Source organism: Equus quagga, chromosome 10, assembly GCF_021613505.1.
Source record: "Equus quagga isolate Etosha38 chromosome 10, UCLA_HA_Equagga_1.0, whole genome shotgun sequence".
Lineage (NCBI taxonomy): Eukaryota > Metazoa > Chordata > Mammalia > Perissodactyla > Equidae > Equus > Equus quagga.
In genome coordinates this window covers 83,738,286-83,760,245 of record NC_060276.1, presented here as the reverse complement: position 1 = coordinate 83,760,245, position 21,960 = coordinate 83,738,286, and the positions used below count along the sequence as shown (strand labels likewise).

At 47.3% G+C, this 21,960-nt stretch overlaps 1 protein-coding gene across 1 annotated transcript; it reads right to left on the bottom strand.

Moving 5' to 3' along the window:
• Positions 1–12,757: 12,757 nt before the first annotated feature.
• Positions 12,758–21,752, bottom strand: SLC38A5 (solute carrier family 38 member 5). The gene is made up of 16 exons (XM_046672554.1): positions 21,692–21,752; positions 20,235–20,288; positions 20,081–20,156; positions 19,523–19,638; positions 19,357–19,430; positions 18,667–18,759; positions 18,451–18,529; positions 16,654–16,736; positions 16,296–16,354; positions 16,057–16,194; positions 15,766–15,845; positions 15,028–15,128; positions 14,655–14,770; positions 13,927–14,071; positions 13,729–13,832; positions 12,758–13,214 (listed from the first exon to the last, which is right to left on the bottom strand). Exons 2-16 carry the CDS (start codon positions 20,285–20,287, stop codon positions 13,113–13,115), a joined length of 1,419 nt encoding a protein of 472 aa, XP_046528510.1. The 5' UTR covers position 20,288; positions 21,692–21,752; the 3' UTR covers positions 12,758–13,112.
• Between the last annotated feature and the right edge of the window lie 208 nt (positions 21,753–21,960).

Below are 21,960 nucleotides of genomic sequence, written 5' to 3'. Positions count from 1 at the left end.
AGCATCTCCTGGGGGCTGCAAAGTGAGGGCATCCAAGTTTACCTGAGTCTTCACCTGCTCCTCTGAGAATAATAATGTCTTGTCACTTGAGGTCACACCTCTGTGTGGGACAGGTCCCAAGTCCAGGAGTCTGCATCCCAGGCAAGGAACGTCTGCAGGAATGGGGAGGTCTGGTTCACTTGGATCTCCCCCCCTCTCAGCCCACCTTCCACAATAACCATAGAAAGGGCAGCTAATATCCATCTTGTGTTTGCAAAGTGCCTGGACTGATGCTAAGCATCTCATATGGATTCTCTCATTTATCCTCACAACCAACCTCTGAAGGCAGACACTATCATCATGATGATATTATAGATGTTATATAGAGATTTATAGAGAGAGAGAGACAGCTTATGGATGAGAGATGGAGACAGACAGATGTCAGGCTTCTTGCCAGAGTTCCTACAGCTGGCATGTGCAGGAAGGGCTGGGTTTAGAACTCACTGTGACTTCAGAGACATTAAAGAGGACAAGTGTGTATTGGTGGGGGATGACTTCAATGAGCTCTGGGTTCTGTCCCAAATCTCAGGGTGGAGGGCATGGGATCACTTTTCCAAACAGAGAGCGCCCAGGGAGAGAGCGTGCAGGGAGGCAGCGGCAGGGTCTTCGTGGTAGAGGGGGCAGGGGAAGACAAAGATACACAGGGTGGGTAGAAGAGGGGCTGGCCAAGAGGAAATTACAAGGGTTTTAGGAGCTCTGTGCCAGAAACTGGGGGTAGAGACCTATATATATATATATATTTTTTTTTTTTTCTATTATTTCCCGCCGCGGTTCATCCTCCTGGTGGGGGTGGATATAGGCTCAGAGCAGACTGGGTTATGGTGAAATGACAGACAACCACAGCTTATTTCTCACTCATGCTACTTGTCCACCTCAGGTAGACTGGGGTTCTTCTCCACATTATCAACACCGTCACGGAACCCAGGGACACAGAACAGCCACATGGGTGGCCTGACAGAGAGAAAGGAGAGTGTGGCTAAGCATGAACTGGCTCATCCAATGGCTGAGTCTGACCTTGGCGAGGGTGAGAGACTGCAGTTCTCAATGAACGCAGAGAGTGAACCTTCTAAAATCTGCCATAAGGAGGGTGTGGCATCATAAGAGAAGGCAGTGTAGGGGACTGCCTAACCCAGTGGTTCTCAATGGAGACAGTGAGGAGGGGGCGGGTTTTGTCCCCCCAAGGGACATTCCACAATGCCTGGAGACATTTTTGGTTGTCACAACTTGGAGTGGGGGAGGTTACTGGCGTCTCATGGGTAGAGGCCAAGGTGCATGTTACAATGCACGGGACAGTGCCCCCCCAAACAAAGAATTATCCGACCCCAAATGTAACTGTTGCCAAAGTTGAAAACCCTGACTAAAAGAATGGTGTTTAAATGGAGAGATTTTAGGCATCAGACAGAGGAGATCTCTCAGTGAGGGTAAGCATATAGAAGGATGGTATTGTTTCTAAGTCAGTCAATTTATTACAAGGCACTTATTAAGCCCTGACTGTGTGCAGAACTCTGTGGGAGAGGCTGGCAAGGTGAAAGACTGGGTTCCTGTAGTAGTCTTAAGGGTGACAGTTGATGGTGCATGGGTGCTCTTGTCCCCACTGCTCTGAGGGCCACCTCAGCTCCGTGTCAAGGGTACCTGTGTATGGGTCTCTCCGCTTTCTCTTCTGTCCCACCGTCAAGCTGCCAAGCCCTGTGCCAGCACCACCCTATGTCAGGGACCATAGCTCCGCAATACGACTGGCTGTCTGGAGGGCAAGTCCTCTCACTTTGTCCTTCTTTAGGCCCTCTGCACATCCAGGTACAGTACATTTTAGAATCTGCTGGTCAAGTTCCATGATTTAAAAAATCCCTGTTGGGATTCTGACGGGACTTCCTTTGAATTCATAGATCAATTCGGGGGGATAATGACATCTTTACACTGTGGAGTCTTCCTATCCAAGAACTTGGGCTATGTCTCCATTTTCAAGGCCTTTTTTATGTCTTTATAAAGTTTTATAATTTATTGCATCCATAGTTTGCACGTTTTTTGTTAGATTTATTTCTAAGTCTCTGCTGTTACTTTCTCACGAGAACATATGGGGGGGCGGGGGGGGCCTGAAGTTCAGAGAGTGCCCAGCCCCTGCTTTCCCGCTCACACCTGAAGGAACTGCAAGAGGAGACGATCTACACTCCGTTAGAGGCAGAGGGCTTGAGGTGCGCTGCTGGAGGCGGACACCATTTGCGCTGCAAGTCAGCCAAGCAACCACGCTGTAGAAGAAATTGTTATACGGGAACCACGGTCATTATAACGTTTCTACTTCTGAGGGAACACTAGAATTTTGAAATCAGGAAGGTATTGGGTAGGGGACAGAGGCTGAAAGGAGACTGGGAGACAGTGAGAACACCGCACTGGCTCCGTAATATTGCCTGGCAGGCTTAGGTCCTCTGAGACCTGCTGTTTCCCCAGACTCTGCTCTGCAGGACTTATACCAATTCTGGCCCAGGACTCAATCTGTTTCACTCCTCCAAAAGAAAATTCATTTCACAAGGCGATTGTTATTAAAGGATGATTTATTGAAGATTTCATAGAGGAGACTGATGGAGGTGAAGGAAGTATATCTTTTATAGAGCGGAGCAATTCATTCCCAAAATCACCTGAACTGCCTTTTTTTCTTCAAAAATATCGCCCTTAAGCTGTTCTCCTACTGGTTCTTCTATTCCTTCTGTCTATCCCCAATCCTCAAATTTTCCCTTATTGGGACAATATTACTCTGCTCAGACTTGGGTCCTCCACAATCAACGCTTAATACTGTCTTCAAGTGTTTGAATGTCAGTTGTTTTGGCCCAGGTTCCCAAGGAAACAGACTTTGGGCCATACAGGACATCTCCAGAGAGACTATATAGAGAAACCATTCTTTTTTTTTTAATTTATTTTTTTATTTTTTGGTGAGGAAGATTGTCACTGAGCTAGCATCTGTGCCAGTCTTCCTCTATTTTATGTGGGATGCCACCACAGCATGGCTTGATGAGTGGTGCTAGGTCGGCGCGGCATCCAGGCCTGTGAACCCCAGGCAGCGAAGCAGAGTGCATGAACTTAACCACTGTGCCACTGGGCTGGCCCCTAGAGAAACCGTTCTTGGAACAGTGCATAAGTGGGAGGAAGGAGGGGGAATTTGTCTACCTGGCTCACTCTGTTCCTTTTCTTATTGATCAAAATGTACCCTACAGGCATGAACTGCCCCCACACTTCTAGATTGCATCCTCTGGCCCCTTGGGCAGCTGTTTGGAAAGCCAAATCCCACACTTTGAGGTGTAGTGTTTCATACAACCCAAAATTGGTGGGCATAGCCAGAAAATCCAGGTGTGCAGCTCATCCAGGTGTGCAGGATCCAAGGGTGACAGCTAAATCCATACTCCTAGGCTAAGTCCTAAATTAACCAGGCAGTTGGAGTAGCCATCTGTGATAGCTAACTGCCTTTATCCGGAGGAAAAATTAAACTCTTATCTCTATGATAAGGGGTACTTACAGCTTGGAGGCAGGCGCCTAGGCTAAACTCCCAGGCAACGGGAGAGGGGCCCTTATCTTCCTCGACATCCACATTTCAAAGAGATGGCTCAAGGCTCTTAAGAAAGACATTCCTGGATTATAGGCAGGCAAGAGGCTTATTTAGCTTTTAAAAAGATGTACATAGAAATCAAAGTGGCAGAGGAAGGATTCACACGTCCAGGTTTCTTGAGGAAATGCTGGAAGAAGAGGGAAAGTCTCTTTCCCTTTGGGCAACAGGGAAAATTCCACGTGATGCATATTTACCCTAATGATTTTCCCCTTTGGTTACTCTTGTACTTACACTACCATTTTTTGATTGTTTACATTGCCATTTCTGCCTTTCTCTGGGTAGTTGGTATCTGCCTAAATATCCAGTAAGTCCATAGTAAGATGCAAAGTGAAGCAATCATCAGAATTACAGTAGAATGAATTTAAAAGTTCAATATAACACTTATCTTGGGGGAAAAAACTTTAAATCTGTCATACCAATGATTAAAGCAGATTCTTGCTTAGCAATGAGCAAAAATTCTCCATCACACATTCATTTTACTGCTGTGTTATCTTTACTGCTTGTGCTTTCTCTCTGTCTTGAACCTTCTCAGAACCTATATGCCTGAGACTGTCTTTATTCCACCCCATATAAATGTTCCTTTCTTTCAACACTTTGGAGTTATTACACTCTTGTCTCCTTGCCTCCAGTGTGGTGTTTGAGAAATCTGAGGTCAGTTTAATTATTCTTCCTCTGTAAGTAAACTGCTATTTCTCTCTGGGCGTTTTAAAAATAATTTTTGCTTATCTTTCATAATCTTAAATTTCACTGTGTTTATGCGTATATGTATGTGTGTCTTATCTGTTCTATTCAGCACACTATGATCCCTTTAAATCTGAAGTCGTCTGTCTAAATCTGAGAAATTCTCATCATTATTTATTTAACTATTCCCTCCTTTCTGATCACTGTATTCTCTTCTTGTGCGTCTACTGTCAGATGGACTTTCACATTTATGCTTCTATCCTCCCTATTAATTAACTTTTCTTTCATTTACTCCATCTCTATCCATTCCTAATGACTTTTATTGCTTTTTCAAAGCATCTACTTTAATATCCAACCTATTCCACTGAATTACTTATTTGAGCAATTGCTATGCAGTATCTCCAGTAGTTCTTCTATATAACTGTTCGTTCCAGGGAAGCTGTGTAGCCTGGACAGCCAACGTGAGTTTCAGGGTTTGGAGGGTGGTGTCTTAGGGTAGAGACCGTCTAGAGCTGCCCTCTGGACTCAGCCAATCCTTCTTTCCCTTCCCCAGCCTGTGACTTCCCAAGGAAGCTTCCAGGACGTCTGCCTTAGCCACCAAGCAAGAACATGGAAGGGATACAGTGATAGGGGTGTTATTTGTTGAAATTGCCTAGCCCAGAGAGTGGAGGGGGCCCCAGGAAGAAACGCCTAGTTACTAGCCAGCCTGACTACACTTTTTCTTTGAGCTTTCCCACTCCACTATGCCTTGCTGTGACCATGCCACTGTAGGGGAGGAAGACGTTTCCTCTACCCACTCTGGGTCCTTCTGGCTGGACAACGGATTAAATTCACATGAGACAGAATAACAGGAGAAAATTAAACAAAGCTTTATAACATGTATACATGGGAGAGGCTCAGGGAAACTGAGCAACTCACCAAAATGGCGGAAGCTCTCACCTTAAATACCATCCTCAGCTAAAGACAAAGGAGGATGTTGGGGGTGGGGGGAGTCAGTTATGGGAGATTACCAGAAAAGCACAGTTAACAAGAGTAAGGTTATTATGCAGATTTAAATCCTTGCCTTCTGCATTGAAAAGAGTTTCTAGAGATAAGGTCATCCCCTCTTCTTCCTGGTACAGAGAGGGAGACACCTTTACAGATGGAGATTTCCTTTACAATGTAAATGACTCTTAACAAAGGGTAACTTCTACTTTTCAGAGTTTCTGTCATGTCTGCAATTTTTCAAAGTAACCAGCCCAAGATAATCCTCATGCCAAAGAGATCTATCTTGGGATGGCCGATTCCAGTCCCCCACGCCACCTCAGACTGGCACCAGGCCAGCCCTGCCACTTTTCTGCTCTGTAGTATTTACAGGACAGATAATGAGCCTTCCAGAAAATATGAGGAGAGAAAAGGATGCAGTTAGAAAGCTCCACCTCAGCTCATCCTCCATCTGTGGCTTCTGACCTTTTCCCACTCTAGGCCATCTCATCCCCCAATGGGGAGCAAACCCTCAGGAGTTTTGCTGCTGGGAACTGTTCCAAAATTCAACCACCTCCTTATATCTTCTGTGGCATCTGCAGGGTTGGGTTTGGGGAAGGCAGCCAACAGCTCTTGCTGGCTCACCATCCTCTAGAACCAAATATGCCTTTACATTTTAAGAGATACTTTAGGTCATTACTAACAACAACAATAATGATAACTAAAATATATATAGCACTTACCACATGACAGGTGCTAAGTACTTTATATATATTAACTCATTTAATGATCATAGCAAACCAATGAGTTAGATACTCTAGTTATCCCCAGTTTACTCTTGAATAGACTAGGGCACAGAAAGGTTATGTGACTTATACAAGGTCACACAGCCAGTAAGTTGAGAAGCCAGAATTTGAACCCATGCAATCTGGCTCGAGAGTTTGCAATCTAAAAGGCTAGTGCTCTTAACTATTCTACAGTTCTACCATTAATCAGCATCTATATCCATCCCTTAACCAACAGAAGAACTTCTCTTTCCTTTCCTGTTCTTCCCCTCGTCTCGCATGTTTATATTACCCAGAATTTTAGTTCAAGATTGTAGTTTTTTAAATTTACGATCAAAACATATTTAGGCTTTTCAATAAATTTTACAATTTTTCCCCTCATCATTGTTTGTTGCAACCCCCTCCTTCCTCCTAAATCCATTTTTTCTTCTTGCTGGATCACATACACTAATAATCCTTTCAGAAAAGGTATGTGTGTAATGAATTTTCTGAAGGATTTTTGCTGTCACCTGGATTCTCTTGGCTAGGTATAGAAATCTAGGTTCAAAGTTATTTCTCATTAGCTCTTTGAAGAACCTCTTCTTTGTATTCTGTCTTCTTTCTTTTCTCTTTAGGACCTTTCAGGATTTTCTCTTTATCCTTTAGGATTTTATCTTTAACCTAGAAATTTTATTTCTAGGGTATGTGTGTGTATGTGTTTGTGTGTGTGTGTTTTAATCATGCTCAGAACTTAGTGGCTCTTTTCAGTTTGAAGATTCATGTCTTTCTTTAGCTCAGACAATTCTAGAACATTATTTCTTCAACTATTGCCTTATCTCCAGTCTTTCTATTCTCTATGTCTGGAACTCCTGTTGGATGAATGTTGAAACTTCTGGGATCTATCTTCCATTTTCTTTATTTTTTTCCTTCTATATACTTTCTACTTTTTTTCCAGATTTTATTTTTCCTTTTTCTCCCAAAGCCCCCTGGTACATAGTTGTGTATTTTTAGTTGTGGGTCCTTCTAGTTGTGGCATGTGGGATGCTGCCTCAGCATGGCTTGATGAACGGTGCCATGTCCGCACCCAGGATTCAAACTGGTGAAACCCTGGGCCACCGAAGCAGAGCACGCGAACTTAACCACCTAGCCATGGGGCTGGCCCCTACTTTCTACTTCTTAATCCCTTTGTGCTATACTGTGAAGTAATGCTGTTGCCTAAATATGTGTTTTCATTGGGTTGCTCCAGTTTCTCTTATTGATTTGCAAAAGCTTTCTTATATATTACGATAGTTCCTTTTAATTTGTTGCATAGTGTAGGAGACCAGATATGCCACCCCAAAATATGCCTCTTTGGCATAAGAATTATTTTGAGAAACAGTAGACATGGGAGAAGCTCTGGAAACAGAGTAGAAGTTACTTTTTTGTGAGGGAAATTTACATTTATAAAGGAAATCTCCATTTGTAAGAGTGTCACCCTCTCTGTACCAGGAAGAGTAGGGTGACTCTAAATTACAAGAAACTCTCATCAGTGGAGAAAGCACTGACATAAATCCGCATAACAAATCTTATCCTTGCTTACCTTACTTTCCCTGGTCACCTTCCCATAACTTGCCTCCCTTACCTGGAAGCCCAAAACCCCTTTTGCCTTTGTTTTAGCCCAAGTTGCTATATAAATCCAAGCTGTAGCCATCCCTTTGAGTTACTCATCCCTGAGTCTCTCCCATATATATATGAGATACACATGTCAATAAACTTCTATTTGTTTTTCTCTTATTCATCTGTCTTTTGTTACAGAGCCTCAGCCAAGGACCTAGAAGTGTAGAAAGAAAATATTTTTGTCTTCTCTACAATATATTTCAACATTTTCCCTCAAATATGACCTTTCAAATGGTTGTTTATGGTGTCTTTTCACTTAGATGATACTTTTTTATGTCTTTAAATATGTCATTTATTGCTCATATTCTTGGTCTAATGCCAAGAAATGCGTATGCCACCTCAAGATTTATTATAATATTTTCCTAATTTTCCTTCTAGCTCTTTATGAGGTCACATTTCTACATTTAAACCTCTGATTTTTATTGAATTTATTATTTTATGTGATATAAGGTAAGAATTTAATCTTTATTTTTTGCAAATGGATAGACTCTTGTCAAACCATTACTTGTTACACAATCCATCAAAAGCCTACTGTTGGAGGCGGCCCCGTGGCTGAGTGGGTAAGTTCTCAGGCTCCACTTCGGCGGCCCAGGGTTTCACTGGTTCAAATCCTGGGTGTGGACATGGCACCACTCATCAGGCCATGTTGAGGTGGCGTCCCACATGCCACAACTAGAAGGACCCACAACTATAATATACAACTATGTACTGGGGGGATTTGGGGAGAAAAAGCAATAAAATAAATAAATAAATAAATAAGATTGGCAAGAGTTGTTAGCTCAGGTGCCAATCTTTTTTTTTAAAAAAAAGTCCACTGTTTGGAAATGCATGATGAGGTTTTATATATAGGTCAGTCTGCTTCTCATCTTTCTATTTTGTTTCATTAATTGATCTGTTTCTGTATTAGTTTTCTATTTCTATTATAACAAATTGTCACATACTTGGTGGCTTAAAACAACACAAGTTTATTATCTTATAGTTCTGTAGGTAGGAAACCCAAAATGAGTCTCATTGGACTAAAATCAAGGTGTTCACAAGGGTGTTTTCCTTTCTGGAGGCTCCAAAGGAAAAACCATTTCCTTGCCTTTTCCAGCTTCTAGAGGCTGCCCACATCCCTTGGCTCATGGCCCCCTTTCCTCCATCCTCAAAGCCAACACATAGCATTTCTCTGGCCCTGCTTCTGTCATCACATCTCTTCCTCTGGCTCCTCTTCTGCTCCCTCTTTCACTTATAAGGGCCCTTGTGATTACACTGGACCCACCCAGACAATCCAGGATGATCCACATTAAGGTTTAGCAACCTTAGTCCCACCTGCAGCTTTAATCCCTCTTTACATGGAACAATATATCCACAGGTCCCAGGGGTTAGGATGTGGATGCCTTTGTTGGGGGCACTTATACCGCCTACCACACTATTTCAGCCCCCTTACTGATTTTAAAGTACATTTCAGTATTTGTTAGGGCAAAAACACCTTAGTATTCTTTAGTTTTCAAAAAATTCTTAGTTATAAAATCAATAAGTCCTGGGGATGTAATGTACAGCATGGTGATTGCAGTCAATAATACTATATTGTATATTTGAAAGTTGCTGAGAGAAGATCTTAAAAGCTCTAATCACAAGAAAAAAAATTTCTCAGGGCCTGCCCCGTGGCCGAGTGGTTAATTTCGCACACTCCGCTTTGGTGGCCCAGGGTTTTGCTGGTTTGGATCCCAGGCATGGACGTGGCACCACTCATCAGGCCACGCTGAGGCGGCGTCCCGCATAGCACAACCAGAGGCACTCACAACTAGAAAATACATCTATGTACTGGGGGTGCTTTGGGGAGAAGAAGGAAGGAAAAGAAAAAAACGATCAGCAACAGATATTAGCTCAGGGGCCAATCTTTAAAAAAAAAGAAAAGAAAAAAGATTTTCTGTAATTATGTGTGACCATTTTGTCATATATACAAATATCGAATCATTATGTTGTACACCTGAAACTAATATAAAGTTATATGTCAACTACACCTCAATAAAAAAAAGAACTCAGGTTTGTACATCTGAGTATTTTCTCCAAAGAATAAATAAAATGTTTTCTAATTGTCTAAACTTCAAATAGTTCATAAAACTAAAAAAAAAAAAATTCTTGGCTACTCTCATATATTTATTCCACTGCCACTTAGTTTTCCACTGGCAAACTTTAGAATCAATATCATAGTCCAAAGAAAATCTCACCTGGATTTTGTCCAGAAATTGCAGCAAAGAGAAAATTGCAGCAAACAGAAACTGTATAAAATAAATATCAGAAATGACATCTGGACAACACTGAGTCTTCTCACCCAGGAATAGAGCATTTCTGCAAGTTTATTCCCATCTTCTTTTATGTTCTTGAATTCAGTTTTATAGTTTTGTTGTTATGATCATGCATATTTCTGATTCAGTTTATTCTTAGTGAGTTTTTTTTTTTTTACCATTTTGTTGTCATTGTAAATGGGATATTTTCTCCATTATAATTTCTATCTGATTATTGCTGAGGGGAGGAATACAAACTGAGTTTGGGATATTTGTGTCCATGACAACTTACTGAATTTTTTTATAATTCTAATGCTTTTTGCCGATTTCCTTGGGCCTCCTGAGTAGATAATCTCATCATCTGAAAAAATATTATGTTTCCAATCATTTAAAAATACGTGTACCTCTTATTGCCTTGGGCGTCATGTCCAGATCAATATTGACTAATAGTGGGAATAGTGGGCAATGAACACATGGCAACTGAGATTAAAAACACAATACCATTTACGATTACTGCAGAGAAATGAAATATTGAGGTATAAATTAAATAAAACATGTACAGAACTTATATGTTGAAAACTACAAAACATTGATGAAAGGAATGAGAGAAGATCTAAATAAGTAGAAAAAGAGTGTTCATGGATTAGAAAACTCAATATAGTAAAGATGTCAGTTTGCCACACCTTGATATACAGATTTAATGCAATTCTTACCAAAATCCTAGCAGTATTGTAGATATAGACAAGATTATCTAAAATTTATATAGAAAGGCAAAGGAACTAGAAGAGCTAAAACAATTTTGAAAAAGAAGAATAAAGTGGGAGGAATCACTCGACCCAATTTCAACATTTATATAGCTATAGGAATCAAGATTGTGATATTGAGGAAAAAACAGACACATAGGTCAATGGAACTAAATAGAAAACAGAAATAGTGCCACACTGCTTCTTTTTACAAAAACACAGAAGTAATTCAGTGGAGGAAGGATTGTCTTCTTAAGAAATGATGCTGGTGGGGCCGCCCGGTGGCACAGCAGTTAAGTGTGCATGTTCCGCTTCAGTGGCCCAGGGTTCGCCAGTTCGTATCCCGGGTGTGCACATGGCACTGCTTGTCAACCATGCTGTGGTAGGCGTCCCATGTATAAAATAGAGGAAGATGGGCACAGATGTTAGCTCAGGGCCAGTCTTCCTCAGCAAAAAGAGGAGGATTGGTGGCAGGTGTTAGCTCAGGGTTAATCTTCCTCAAAAAAAAAAAAAAGAAAGAAAAGAAATGATACTGGAACAGTTGAATATCCATAGGCAAAAAAAAAATCAACCTAAACCTCATACCTAATACAAAACTCAATTCAAATGGATCACAGATTTAAATGAAAAATGTAAAATTTAAAAACTTGGGCATGGGGGCCAGCCCAGTGGCATAGTGGTTACATTCACATGCCCTACTTCAGCAGCCCGGGGTTTGCAGGTTCGGATCCTGGGTGTGGACCTGGCACTGTTTGTCAAACCATTCTGTGGCGGCATCCCACATACAAAATAGAGGAAGACTAACACAGATGTTAGCTCAGGGCCAATCCTCCTCAAACACAAAAAAAAACCCCAAAACCCAAAAAACTTTGGCATGGTGAACAGTTCTTAAACATGACACCAAAAGCACAACCCAGAAAAACCAGATAAATTAGATTTCACCAAAATTTAAAAGTTTATTCTGCAGGGGACCCTGTTGAGAGGATGATCTCTTTTTGTGGTGCTTTTTGTTAAACACGAAGACTTGCATTTTTCAGGCCAGGCACTGCAATTCCAAGTTGGCATTATTATTAAAAAAGCAGGCTTGTTGAGCTTAAATTCAGTGGCAGTAAGGAATGAAGAACAGTGAAACAAGGAGCCCAGAGTATTAACTGACTACAGTCAACTGTCCGATTTCTAAATATGGAGAGGAGAACAAAGATTATATATCTGTAGTGGCTTGTATATGCATAAAATTTATCAGGGAAGATAAATGAATATCTCTTAAACATCTGAAAACGTCTTCATAAAAACACGTGAATTTCAATAGCAATACCGTTTTCACCTATCAGGTTGGCAAAAATCCCTAAGTTTCATAACTTGGCCTCCCCACGTCACCCTCTCATAGTGCTCATCTTTATCAGAAATGATTTATCTCATCCTTTCTTCTGCTAGATCAGGGATCAGCAAATTTCTTCTGAAAAGGGCCAGATAATAAATAGCATAGGCTTTGTGGGCCATATGGTCTCTGTTGCAACTGCTCAGCTCCGCTGTTGTAACACTGAAGAACCATAAACAATATAATATGGACATGAACGAGGGTGAATGTGTTTCAGTAAAACTTTTATTAGCAGATGCTGAAATGTGAATTTCATATAATTTTCAAGTGTCACAAACTATTCTTCTTTTGATTTTCTTTTCAATCATCATCCAGAAACGTGTAAACCATTCTTAGCTCTGGGGCCATACAAAACTCGGCAGTGGGCTGAATTTGGCCTGCGGGCCACAGTGTGCCCACTCCTGTGCTAGAACACCAACCCCAGGGAGTCCTGTCGGCTTGCTTCCCTGCTGCACCCCCCGCGCCCAGAACAGTGCCTGGCACCCAGGAGGCTCTCAATATATGTTTCTTGAGTGAGCAAGTGAATAGAATGATGAGTCGGGTAGTGAGCTACTGAAGGAGAGGAGAAGTGAGTGAGTCGGCTCAGTCCTACTCTCAGGGCATCAGTTTACCCTTGTCTGAACCCAAGCAGGCTCCCCCAAGAAGTCTTAGAAAGAGATCAGAAGGCTGAGTCCAGAGTTGCAATTCAGCATCTTTATTCCTCCCCTTTAGCTCGAGGGTGATTCTGACAAACAGCTTCCACCAGGAGGAGGCACAAAGGACTGGGCTGGGCAGGGACTCCCCAAGGATCCGGCCTCCTCCTCCTCCCGTGGGGTTGGGGTTGGGGCCATGATCCAAGCTCAGCATTCCTGGGGAGGAGGGAAGCGGACCACTCTGCAGCCTCTGTGGCCCCCTACCTCTGACGGCCACATTAATGGGCACCAGCCACCTCTACACGCCAGACAGGAGGGACCTGGAAGAGTGACTTCATCTTCCTCCATAAGCACAGGCGCATGATCGCAGGGGCCCGGGAGAGGCAGCGCATGGTCAGTGTCCAGACACATGGCTCTGGCCTGTGGCCCAGTTGGCAAACATAAAGCCTAGACTGATCGCCATGAAGAGGACCCCCAGGACACCAAAACACAGAGCCTGTAGACGAGAGGGATAGAAGATAGAGCTGCTTGGGTCTCCACACCTGAGCTGCTCCTGAGAATGTTCCTCCAGCCCTCCCCTCCCTCCACAGAGTGCCCCATTCTTCCTGACTCTCCTTTGTGCTCCCTCTCCTTCCTTAAAACCAGCCCCTTCCTGTGAAGCCCACTTCCATCTTCCTGGAACCCTTCAGGGAGTACTCTCCTCCATCCTCCTTAAAAGGACTCCCAACCCTCTTCTAATAATGCTCCTTCCATCTGTCTGGAGAAGGCTCCCTCTGTGCCAGCCCCTTCTTGAGTGCTCCCTCTGTCTTCCCAGACTCTGCTGGTGCTCTGCTCAGCCCCTTCCTAAGCCAAGCTCCTTCCTGCTTCCAGACCATCTGCCCCCTCCCTAGATCGATGCTCTCTCTTCCCCGAGTCCCCACTTGAGAATGTTCCTTCTAACTCTAGCCATCCTGGGGTGCTCCCTCCTCAGAATGCTTCCTCTTTCCCCAGCCCTCCCCTGAAATGCTCACCTGGATCTTGGGCCAGGAGTAGATGGGCTCCACCTCAGAGGGTACAATGCGGAGGTAGAAGATGCTGGGAAGGATGAAGATGAGGCTGGGGGCTGAGGTGGACCCTGGAGGACAAGCAGGAGGGACAGGAGTCAATGTAAGTTTGGGGTACAAAGCCCATATTAGGTGGGGTCTGGGACTGGGGTTGGGGGTACTGACCAATAACCCCAAAGATATCCCGGATGGTCGGCACGCAGATGACAAGGACATTGACCAAGACGAGCAGCATCAGGGCTATGGCCACATGCCGTGGCCAGCTGAAGGCCTTGCTTGGGAAGAGCAGCTGCTGCAGGGCCCGGCGGATCTGTGGCCAGAGTAGGGTTGGAGACGGGTCAGGGCCAAGTGTTGCCTCCCCTCCGTGTGGTCATCTGTCTTTAACTCCACCCTCTATCTGAGCATCCCCCTGTGCCTCCACCCTCTGTCTGAGATCCCTGTCTCTCTCTCCATCTACCTCTATCTCCCTCTTCTGTCTAGTCATCCTATCTCCCCATCTGAGAGTCTTGTCCCTCCTACACCTCACTACTTCTGCCTCCACCCTTTTTCTGTCCATCTCTCTTTCTTCATTCTGTCCATCTATCTATGCCTCTACCTCCTGACCATTCCTGCCTCCATCTTTTGTCTAGCCAGATATCTGTGCCTCCTTCCTCCAAGTGACTACCCTGTCCCCATGACTCTCTCTGTCCTGCCATCTATGTCCCCCTTCTGTCCAACCATCTATTTTTGCCTTCTCTGTCCATCTGACAACTCTGCCTTCACTATCCATGCCTGCCTCCTCCATCCATCCTTCCACTCCTATCTCCACCCTCCATCCAAACATCCATGCCTATGCCCTATACCCATCCATCCATGTCCCCCCGCTCCACGGGCCCACCCTTGCCCCCACGCACAGGGAACAGCACGACTGGTACAGTGAGAGTCACCGCGAGCAGCACAGCCAGGCGCACACAGAGGATGAGCAGGTCCTTCTGGCTGTACATGTGCAGCATCTCTGCCTCCACGCTGCCTGGGCCATAGGACATAGGACATGGGATGCAGGATGTGGTGGGAGCACCAGGACCAGTGTCCCAGAAACACACACACACGCATGCATGCACACATGCACGCAGACACAGTGATGAAATCTACATGTGTGATATGTACCCTCCTTTTGGAAACTGATGGGTCTGAGGGCATGGAGGAAAAGTGCTCAGGCTCCTGCCCTAGCAGTCTGCCCAGTCCCCACCCCAGTTCCCACCCAACCCTAGCCCCAGCCCCACTCACTGTAGAAGGTGAGGTATCCAAAGGTCGCTGTGAGCCCATACATGCAGAACATGGCCCCAATGGACACGTTGGCCACAGCCTGCATTCTGCGCTTGGAGGGTCTAAGGTATAGAAGTCACATAGCTGTCATGCCCAGACCCCCGGACTTGGCCCAGGCCCCCTCAAAACCAGCCCCTACCCTCCAGAGTCCCCTTCTCCCAGAGCTGACATCCAGCTGGGACACACTGGGATGCTCATTTCTGCTTCCCCTGTGTGATTAGCCAAGCCTCCCCTCTCTGTCCATCCATATCTCGTCCCATATGACCATCTTTGCCCATCTCCTCTGTCTGACCACCTCTGCCTTTCCCTTCCATCTGACCATCCGTGCCATCCCCCTCTGTCTGATATCCCCCCATCATATCATCCCTGCCCACCTTTTGTTCATCTATACCTGCCTCCATCTGACGATCCTCATCTCCCTATCCCCAATCATGCATGCCACCCCCTCATCTGATCATCTCTGCTTCCCCACTCTGTCCATTCACACTTGTACTGGAGGGTAAAATACTTAAGCCCCAATCAGTAAAGAGTCACTGCCCTGCATCCCCCAAGTCCTCCTGGCCACCTCAAACTCTTGCCCTGGCACAATCTAGCCATGATCAAGCTACAGTACCAGGACTGCTGTAGGGATTATCAGACCTTATGACTACTGCCCCACCTGCTGGCCCATCACACATGCCCACTTGCCTGCCCACTCACCGGTAGAGCTCCGTGTAGATGGGCAGCACCTCAGGGTGGCAGACGAAGGCGAAAGCCATAATGGGCACCGTGTAGAACATCTGGGGGGATGGCCCAAGTACACAAGATTAGAGCCTATGGGCTTCCATCCTCTCCTCCCCATCCCCCAGGCCCTGCCATGGCCCTCCACAGCAGACACATAGAAGCCCCTGACGTCCGAAACCTGGCTCTACTCTGAGCAGAGTGCACTGTGTGACAGGACCAGATGGCCTGAGTGTGGTGCAAGCCCTACACGTATGCCTGCACACCCACCTGTGAGTCAACTGTGAACATGTGGGCCTCACAGCTTCTGTTGAACCCCTGGAGGGGAAGATCCGGGGGGCCCTTGCTCTCCGTGGCTGTCTCATTGCGGCCTATGACACAGCCTAGCTGGAACTTCTTATAGATGACCTGGGGGAGGGCAGGTGAGGAAGCAAGGTCATGGGGAAGGCTATGTCCCAACATTCCAAACTCTCTCCCCACTTTTTCACGTCCTTCTCTCTCAGACTCACCGAAATGAGGAAAAACAGCATACAGGTCAGAGAGAGACCACTAGTATATCCCAGGTAGCCTGCAAGGGGCAATACACAGAGCCTCAGAAACCAAGGGACCCCCATCCCCACAGCAAATATCAAACTCCCAGTCTGGTCTTCAAGGCCCCCTCACCCCAATTATGCCACACTTTTGTACAAGCTTTTATGTTTACCTGGACCAGCCGCCCCTCCATAACAAACTCCTATTCATCTGTTAAAACCCACATCAAACAAACTCTCCCTTGATGTTCCACAGCCCTTGAAAATGGGTGTTTTCTCAATCTGACTCCCCTTCTCTAATTCCACTATCCAATGACCAACACAGGAAGCCTCTTACCCAAGTGTCTCATGAGGGCCAGGGGCAAGATGATTAACACACTGACAATGATGATGAGGAGGTTTCCCTTCAAGAACCAGTCCCTAGGGAGACAGGCAGACAGGGTGACTAGCTGCCAGCCAAAGAAAACTGTCAGGCAGATACTCAGAAGACTGCCAGACAGACAGATTTCTGCCTGCAGTCAGGAGAGATAAGCCAACAGCTCAGCTTCGAGAAGTCACTCGGGTGGCTACAGTGACAAATGGCACAACAGGATTGGCAGAAACAGCCAGAGTGATTATCAGACTGTCAGTTGGACACTCAGAGGGATACAGCTGAGAACACATACACAGCCAGAGAAAACTGCGCCAATAGACTCACAAGTGGACATACAACCAGACGGGCAAACACTCAAAATCAGTCAGACTCACACAGTCCAACACAAGGTGCCAGACAGAGTGAGTCACGACCCTGGCGTGTCTGACAGGTAGAACAGTCTGATGAGCTGGAAGACAGGCAATGAAGCAGAGTCAGACAAAAAGTCAGAAACACACGTCTGGTTGTTTTAACAGCTCAAGGTTTGCTGAACACCTGAAAGTAGCTGGACCAATTTGGCCACACAGTGAAAGACTGAAATAGAGCCAGAATCAGCTAGCTGGCCACACTGCTGGAACCAAGCTCAAAGAAAGAGTGGGATCTGTATAGACGCTGGAAGGAGGTGCCCAGGCAAGAGAGTCAGTCAGTACAGAATTCGCTGAACAATTGCTCATTCGTTGTATTGAGTATCTACATGTTCCAGACATTCACACACTCTCTTTCTATCTCCTACGCACAGGTACACAGAAATAAACCAACAAAGCACCACTGGCCGTATACACAGTGGGAGCTGATTATAACAATTAGACACACTTAGTCACATAAACCGTCAGCTACCTAGATGATTTCAGAATCACACCAAAGATCCAACAGTATACACACAGAATCAGCCATCATATACAAACAACTGAACAAACTCAATCAGCAGACGGATCCAGAATCAAACATACAGCCGGCCGGATGCATACTTAGAACAACAGTCAAACGTACATGGTTGGAACCATAAAACAAAGGATATATACAGTCATAGTCAAGAATCACACAGCCAGAGAGAATTTGCCAGAACAATGGTCACTAAATTAAACACATAAATGGAGTGTACTGGCATATACAGTTGGAGCAAGTCACATATACATAGTTGGCACCACAACACACAAACAAAGACAAACACACACACTGCTGGAGCCAGTGACCATACACTTACAGCTAGACATATTCAGCCAGGTTGATCAACCCAACATCAAGCAGAATCCGCTGGACAGGGAAAGTCAGAGTAAGCAAACGTCAAATACACATGGTCGGAATCACAGTATACAGGACACAGCTGGAGTCAGCTATCATACAGCAGGCCTGAGAATCTGCCAATACAACAGTCACAGAATCAAACCCACAGACAAAGCTTAGGTCTACTGGATATGTACAGTCACATGGTCGGCATCAGAGTACACTGCACATGTGGAGTCAGCCACCAGACAGAATCAGCCAGAACAACAGTCACAAAAATCAACACATGGTCTACTGGACTCATAGTCAGAGCAACAGCCACACATCCTGTTGGCATCACAATGCACAGGAATCACAGTCTGACCAAACTGGCCTGCCCAGCAGTCTCAAAATAGAACACCAGGGAGTCAGCTGGACATAGAGTTGAAGACGGCAGCCAGACCTCACAGGCAGAGTCAGGGGCCTGCGGGCCAGAGCCAAGGGGTGTTGCTCACTCACCCCTCGGGGTCCATGTTCAGGAAGGTGCCGATAACCAGGGGGAGTTCAGATTTAATGATGAACAGGTAACTGGACATGGCTGGTGCAGGGGGAGGAGGTGTAAGCAGAAAGATTCCCCTCATCCTCATACCCCATCTTCCCCGGCCCAGCCTGGGGAAGCCCACCTCACCCCACCCTCTGCTCCCAAGTTGACTCCCCACCTCCCAGAGTCCTCACCCCCAACATTGTGCAGACAGATGACAGCGGCCACCACTACCTTCCCCGCAGGCCCCAGTGCCCTCTGTCCCAGCTGCTCATAGGCTCGGATGCCTGGTGGGGGGGGGGGGGACAGGGAGGAACAGTTTGTGGGTTCAGGAGGCCAGGCCAGGGGTGAGGAGTGCAGGGGTCAGAGGATCTGGAAGCTGGGGCGTTGGGTGTGACTGATGGGAGTGGGAGGTGAGGGTTAAGCAGTCTGGGAGGTGCGATCTGTGGCCAGGGACTGGTGGCCAGGGAGAAGATTAGTGGCTAGATGTGGGTAGTAGGGGTCTTGGGAGCAGGACTGGACTGAGACCATGGTGGGAGTGAAGTCTGAGATCTGCAGTGGGAGCTTGGGAGGCTGAGGAGAGGGGGTCAGAGGTGGAGTGGAGTGGTCTGGGGGCCGGGAGGGTCTGAGCAATGAGGTTTGATGGCCAGACCGAGGGCGAGGGTTGGGGATCTGGGAGCTCAGATAAGGTCTGAGGGCCAGGGTGCAGGGTGGGGTCTTGAGTCCAGGGAGTTAGGTGTGGGATCTGGGGTCCTGGGTCTAGGATCTGGGGTCAGGGTGCTATGTCCAGAGTCTGGAGTTTGGGTTGAGATCTGGGGTCTCAGGTCAGGGTGGGAAGGTTCGGGGTCTGGAGTCCAAGGTCTGGGCTGAGCTCTGGGTCTCACCTACAACACCAGCACAGGTCAGCAGGAGATGGATGGAATATGAAGACAGAAGAGCAATGCATAGCAGCAGGGCCCTATGGCAGATGGCACAGCTCAGACTCAGCCCCCAGGCCTCCCACCTGCCCCACACACCCCCAGCCTCCCCCCCAGGCCGCCTAGGACTCACAAGAAGAAGAGGACCCCTGTGTGGGCCATAGCATAGGCCAGCCCCAGGATGCCGCTGCCCATGATGGCGTTGCTGAGGTTGAACACTGACATTCCAAACGATGTCTTCCCATCGAACTGCGGGTAAGGGGCAAGGCCCAGGCACACATGGGGAAGGGGACCAGGGAAGGAGACCAGTGCTAGGGCCCAGGAAAGACTAGGGAAGAGTGACTGGGGTAGGGAGAAGCCCAGGAAGCATCACTGGAGAAAGGGAGAAGCCAGAAAGGAAAAGGAGTTGAAGATGGGAAGAAACTGGGAGAGGCAGAACCGGGAAGGGAAAACACTAGGAGAAATTTTGGAGGGGAGCAGATGGAAGTGGATAGGAATAGGGGAGGGTGGAGCAGCTACCAGAGGCAAAACAGCTGGGGAGGCGAGTAGCTAGGGATAGGGAGCAGCTGGGGCAGTAAAGAGCTAGGCAGGGGAACCGCTGGGAAGGGGGAGTAGCCAGGAAGAGGGAGCAGTAGGAGAGGAGATGAGCTAGGCAAGGTGCAGCTGGGACAGATCCTGTGGGGTCACTCACATCCATAAACTGGGCTGGCTTCCTCCCAGGAGCAGCACTATGGCTGGGCAGGAAGCCCTCACGTTCCTGCCTGTAGCTGAATAGGGCAGGGAAATCGGGGCTGATGAGAGGGTAATCCTGCCCCTGACCTCGACCCCTTGGGCCCCCGACTCACCCCACAGCACCCGCAGGGAGGGCTCCATTAATCTTTGGATCCTGCAGTTCCATCCTGTGGGCAGAGAAATGGGATAGGGTGTCAGGGATGGAGCAGAGGGGCTACAAAGTGGGGAGAGCTAGACGAAGACAGGTGGGGGTCAGATAGAGACAGACAGAGACACAGAAACAGAGATGAGGTGAGGGGAACAGGAACAGAGGGATGAGAGAGACAGGGAGATGAATGGAGAAAATCTGAGACAAGAGTGAGAGTCCAACAGAGAAAGAGATGGGAGAGAGAGGAGGGGATCAGAGGGGGAGAGACGCCAATAGTTACTGAGAGACAGAGATGAAAAGAGGGCAGTGAAAGAGAAATAGAGGGAGAGAGACACAGAGAGACAGAGCGACCCCATGGCAGATGAGATGGCCATTTGGAGCTAGGATAGCCTCTCCTCCCAGGCCCCAGACTCACACCGTCTCTCTTGCTGTCTCTTTCCTTCCCCGTCCCCTGCGCACCGCCCCCCCTCTTCCCTCCACCCACACCGCATGGCCAGGCCACTCACTCCTTACAGGGACACGTGTCAGCCTGGCTGCCCCACCCCTCCTAATGCCCCCTACCCCCCTCCTCCCTGCCTGGGCCCCACGCCTGAGCTCAGAGCTGATGCAACCTGTTAAAGGTGCCGGGGGTGGGGGGCGGGCTTGGAGACCCCAGACCGACGCCGCAAACGGCTCTCTGCCACAACTCTGAATATCCTCACTAGAGGCCAGAGACAATTCTCCCAACTGAGCCCCCTTCCAGGGAGAGAAGTGACCCATAGTCCCCCATTTAATCCTCCTTCTAGGGACGAGAAGTATTTTCTAGGACCCCTGTCAAGTCTTAAACACTCGTCTCCTGGCAGACGGAACTTTGGAGACACTTCCAGACTTGAGACCCTTCCTGGGATTGGGGTGTCTCAGGAGCCTGCCTTGAGCCCTTATTTCCCCTCCTGAGGATGAGCTATCTGAGACCTTCATCAAAAGCCCCCTCCTAAGGGCTGATGTGTTTCCTGGGGTGGGGGCGTCTGCAACCCCCATGCAAGCCAGGAGCCCCTGTCTTCTGGATGGAGTGTCTCTGAAGAAACCCCAGCCCTGAGCTTACTTCCTGGGAATGCCCAGTATCTCAGAAACCCCTCTTCAAGGTTCCCATCGTTGCTAAACCTGCCTCCAGGAAGCCCCCTCCCCAAGCCCTGAATCTCCTTCCTGGGACGGGGAGGGCTCTCAAGGATCCCCATCCTCAGTCCTGAACACCCTCTGGAGACTCCCACCCACTCCTGAATTCACTTGCTGGGAGCAAGGTACCAAAAGGACTCCCCCTCCCATTCAATTCCCCACTAGTGCTAGAAATGTCTCCGAGGAACCCCTGAGCCCCCTCCAGCGACCTCCCACTTGTGCCTCGGGGTCTTCGGAGCCCCCCCGCCACGGCAAGCGCCCCCTCCTCACCTCGTTGCTCCTCTCAGCTCCGAAGCAGCAGCAACTCAGACTGCAGTTCTGGGACCCCGCCCGGCCCGGACCCTGCCCCCGCCCCGCCCTGCAGCCAATCAGCGCCGCCCCGCTCGCTCCGAGGCTAATCTGCGAGGGCTGAGCCCCATCTGGCCCGCGGATTTTTTTTTTTTTCTGGGAAGAAGTTTTAATTTTAATTCAGTTTCCCTCCTTCTGGCTCTGGGCGGGGGAAGTAGCCTGAGAGGGCGGGGTGGGGGCTGCCTCCCCTC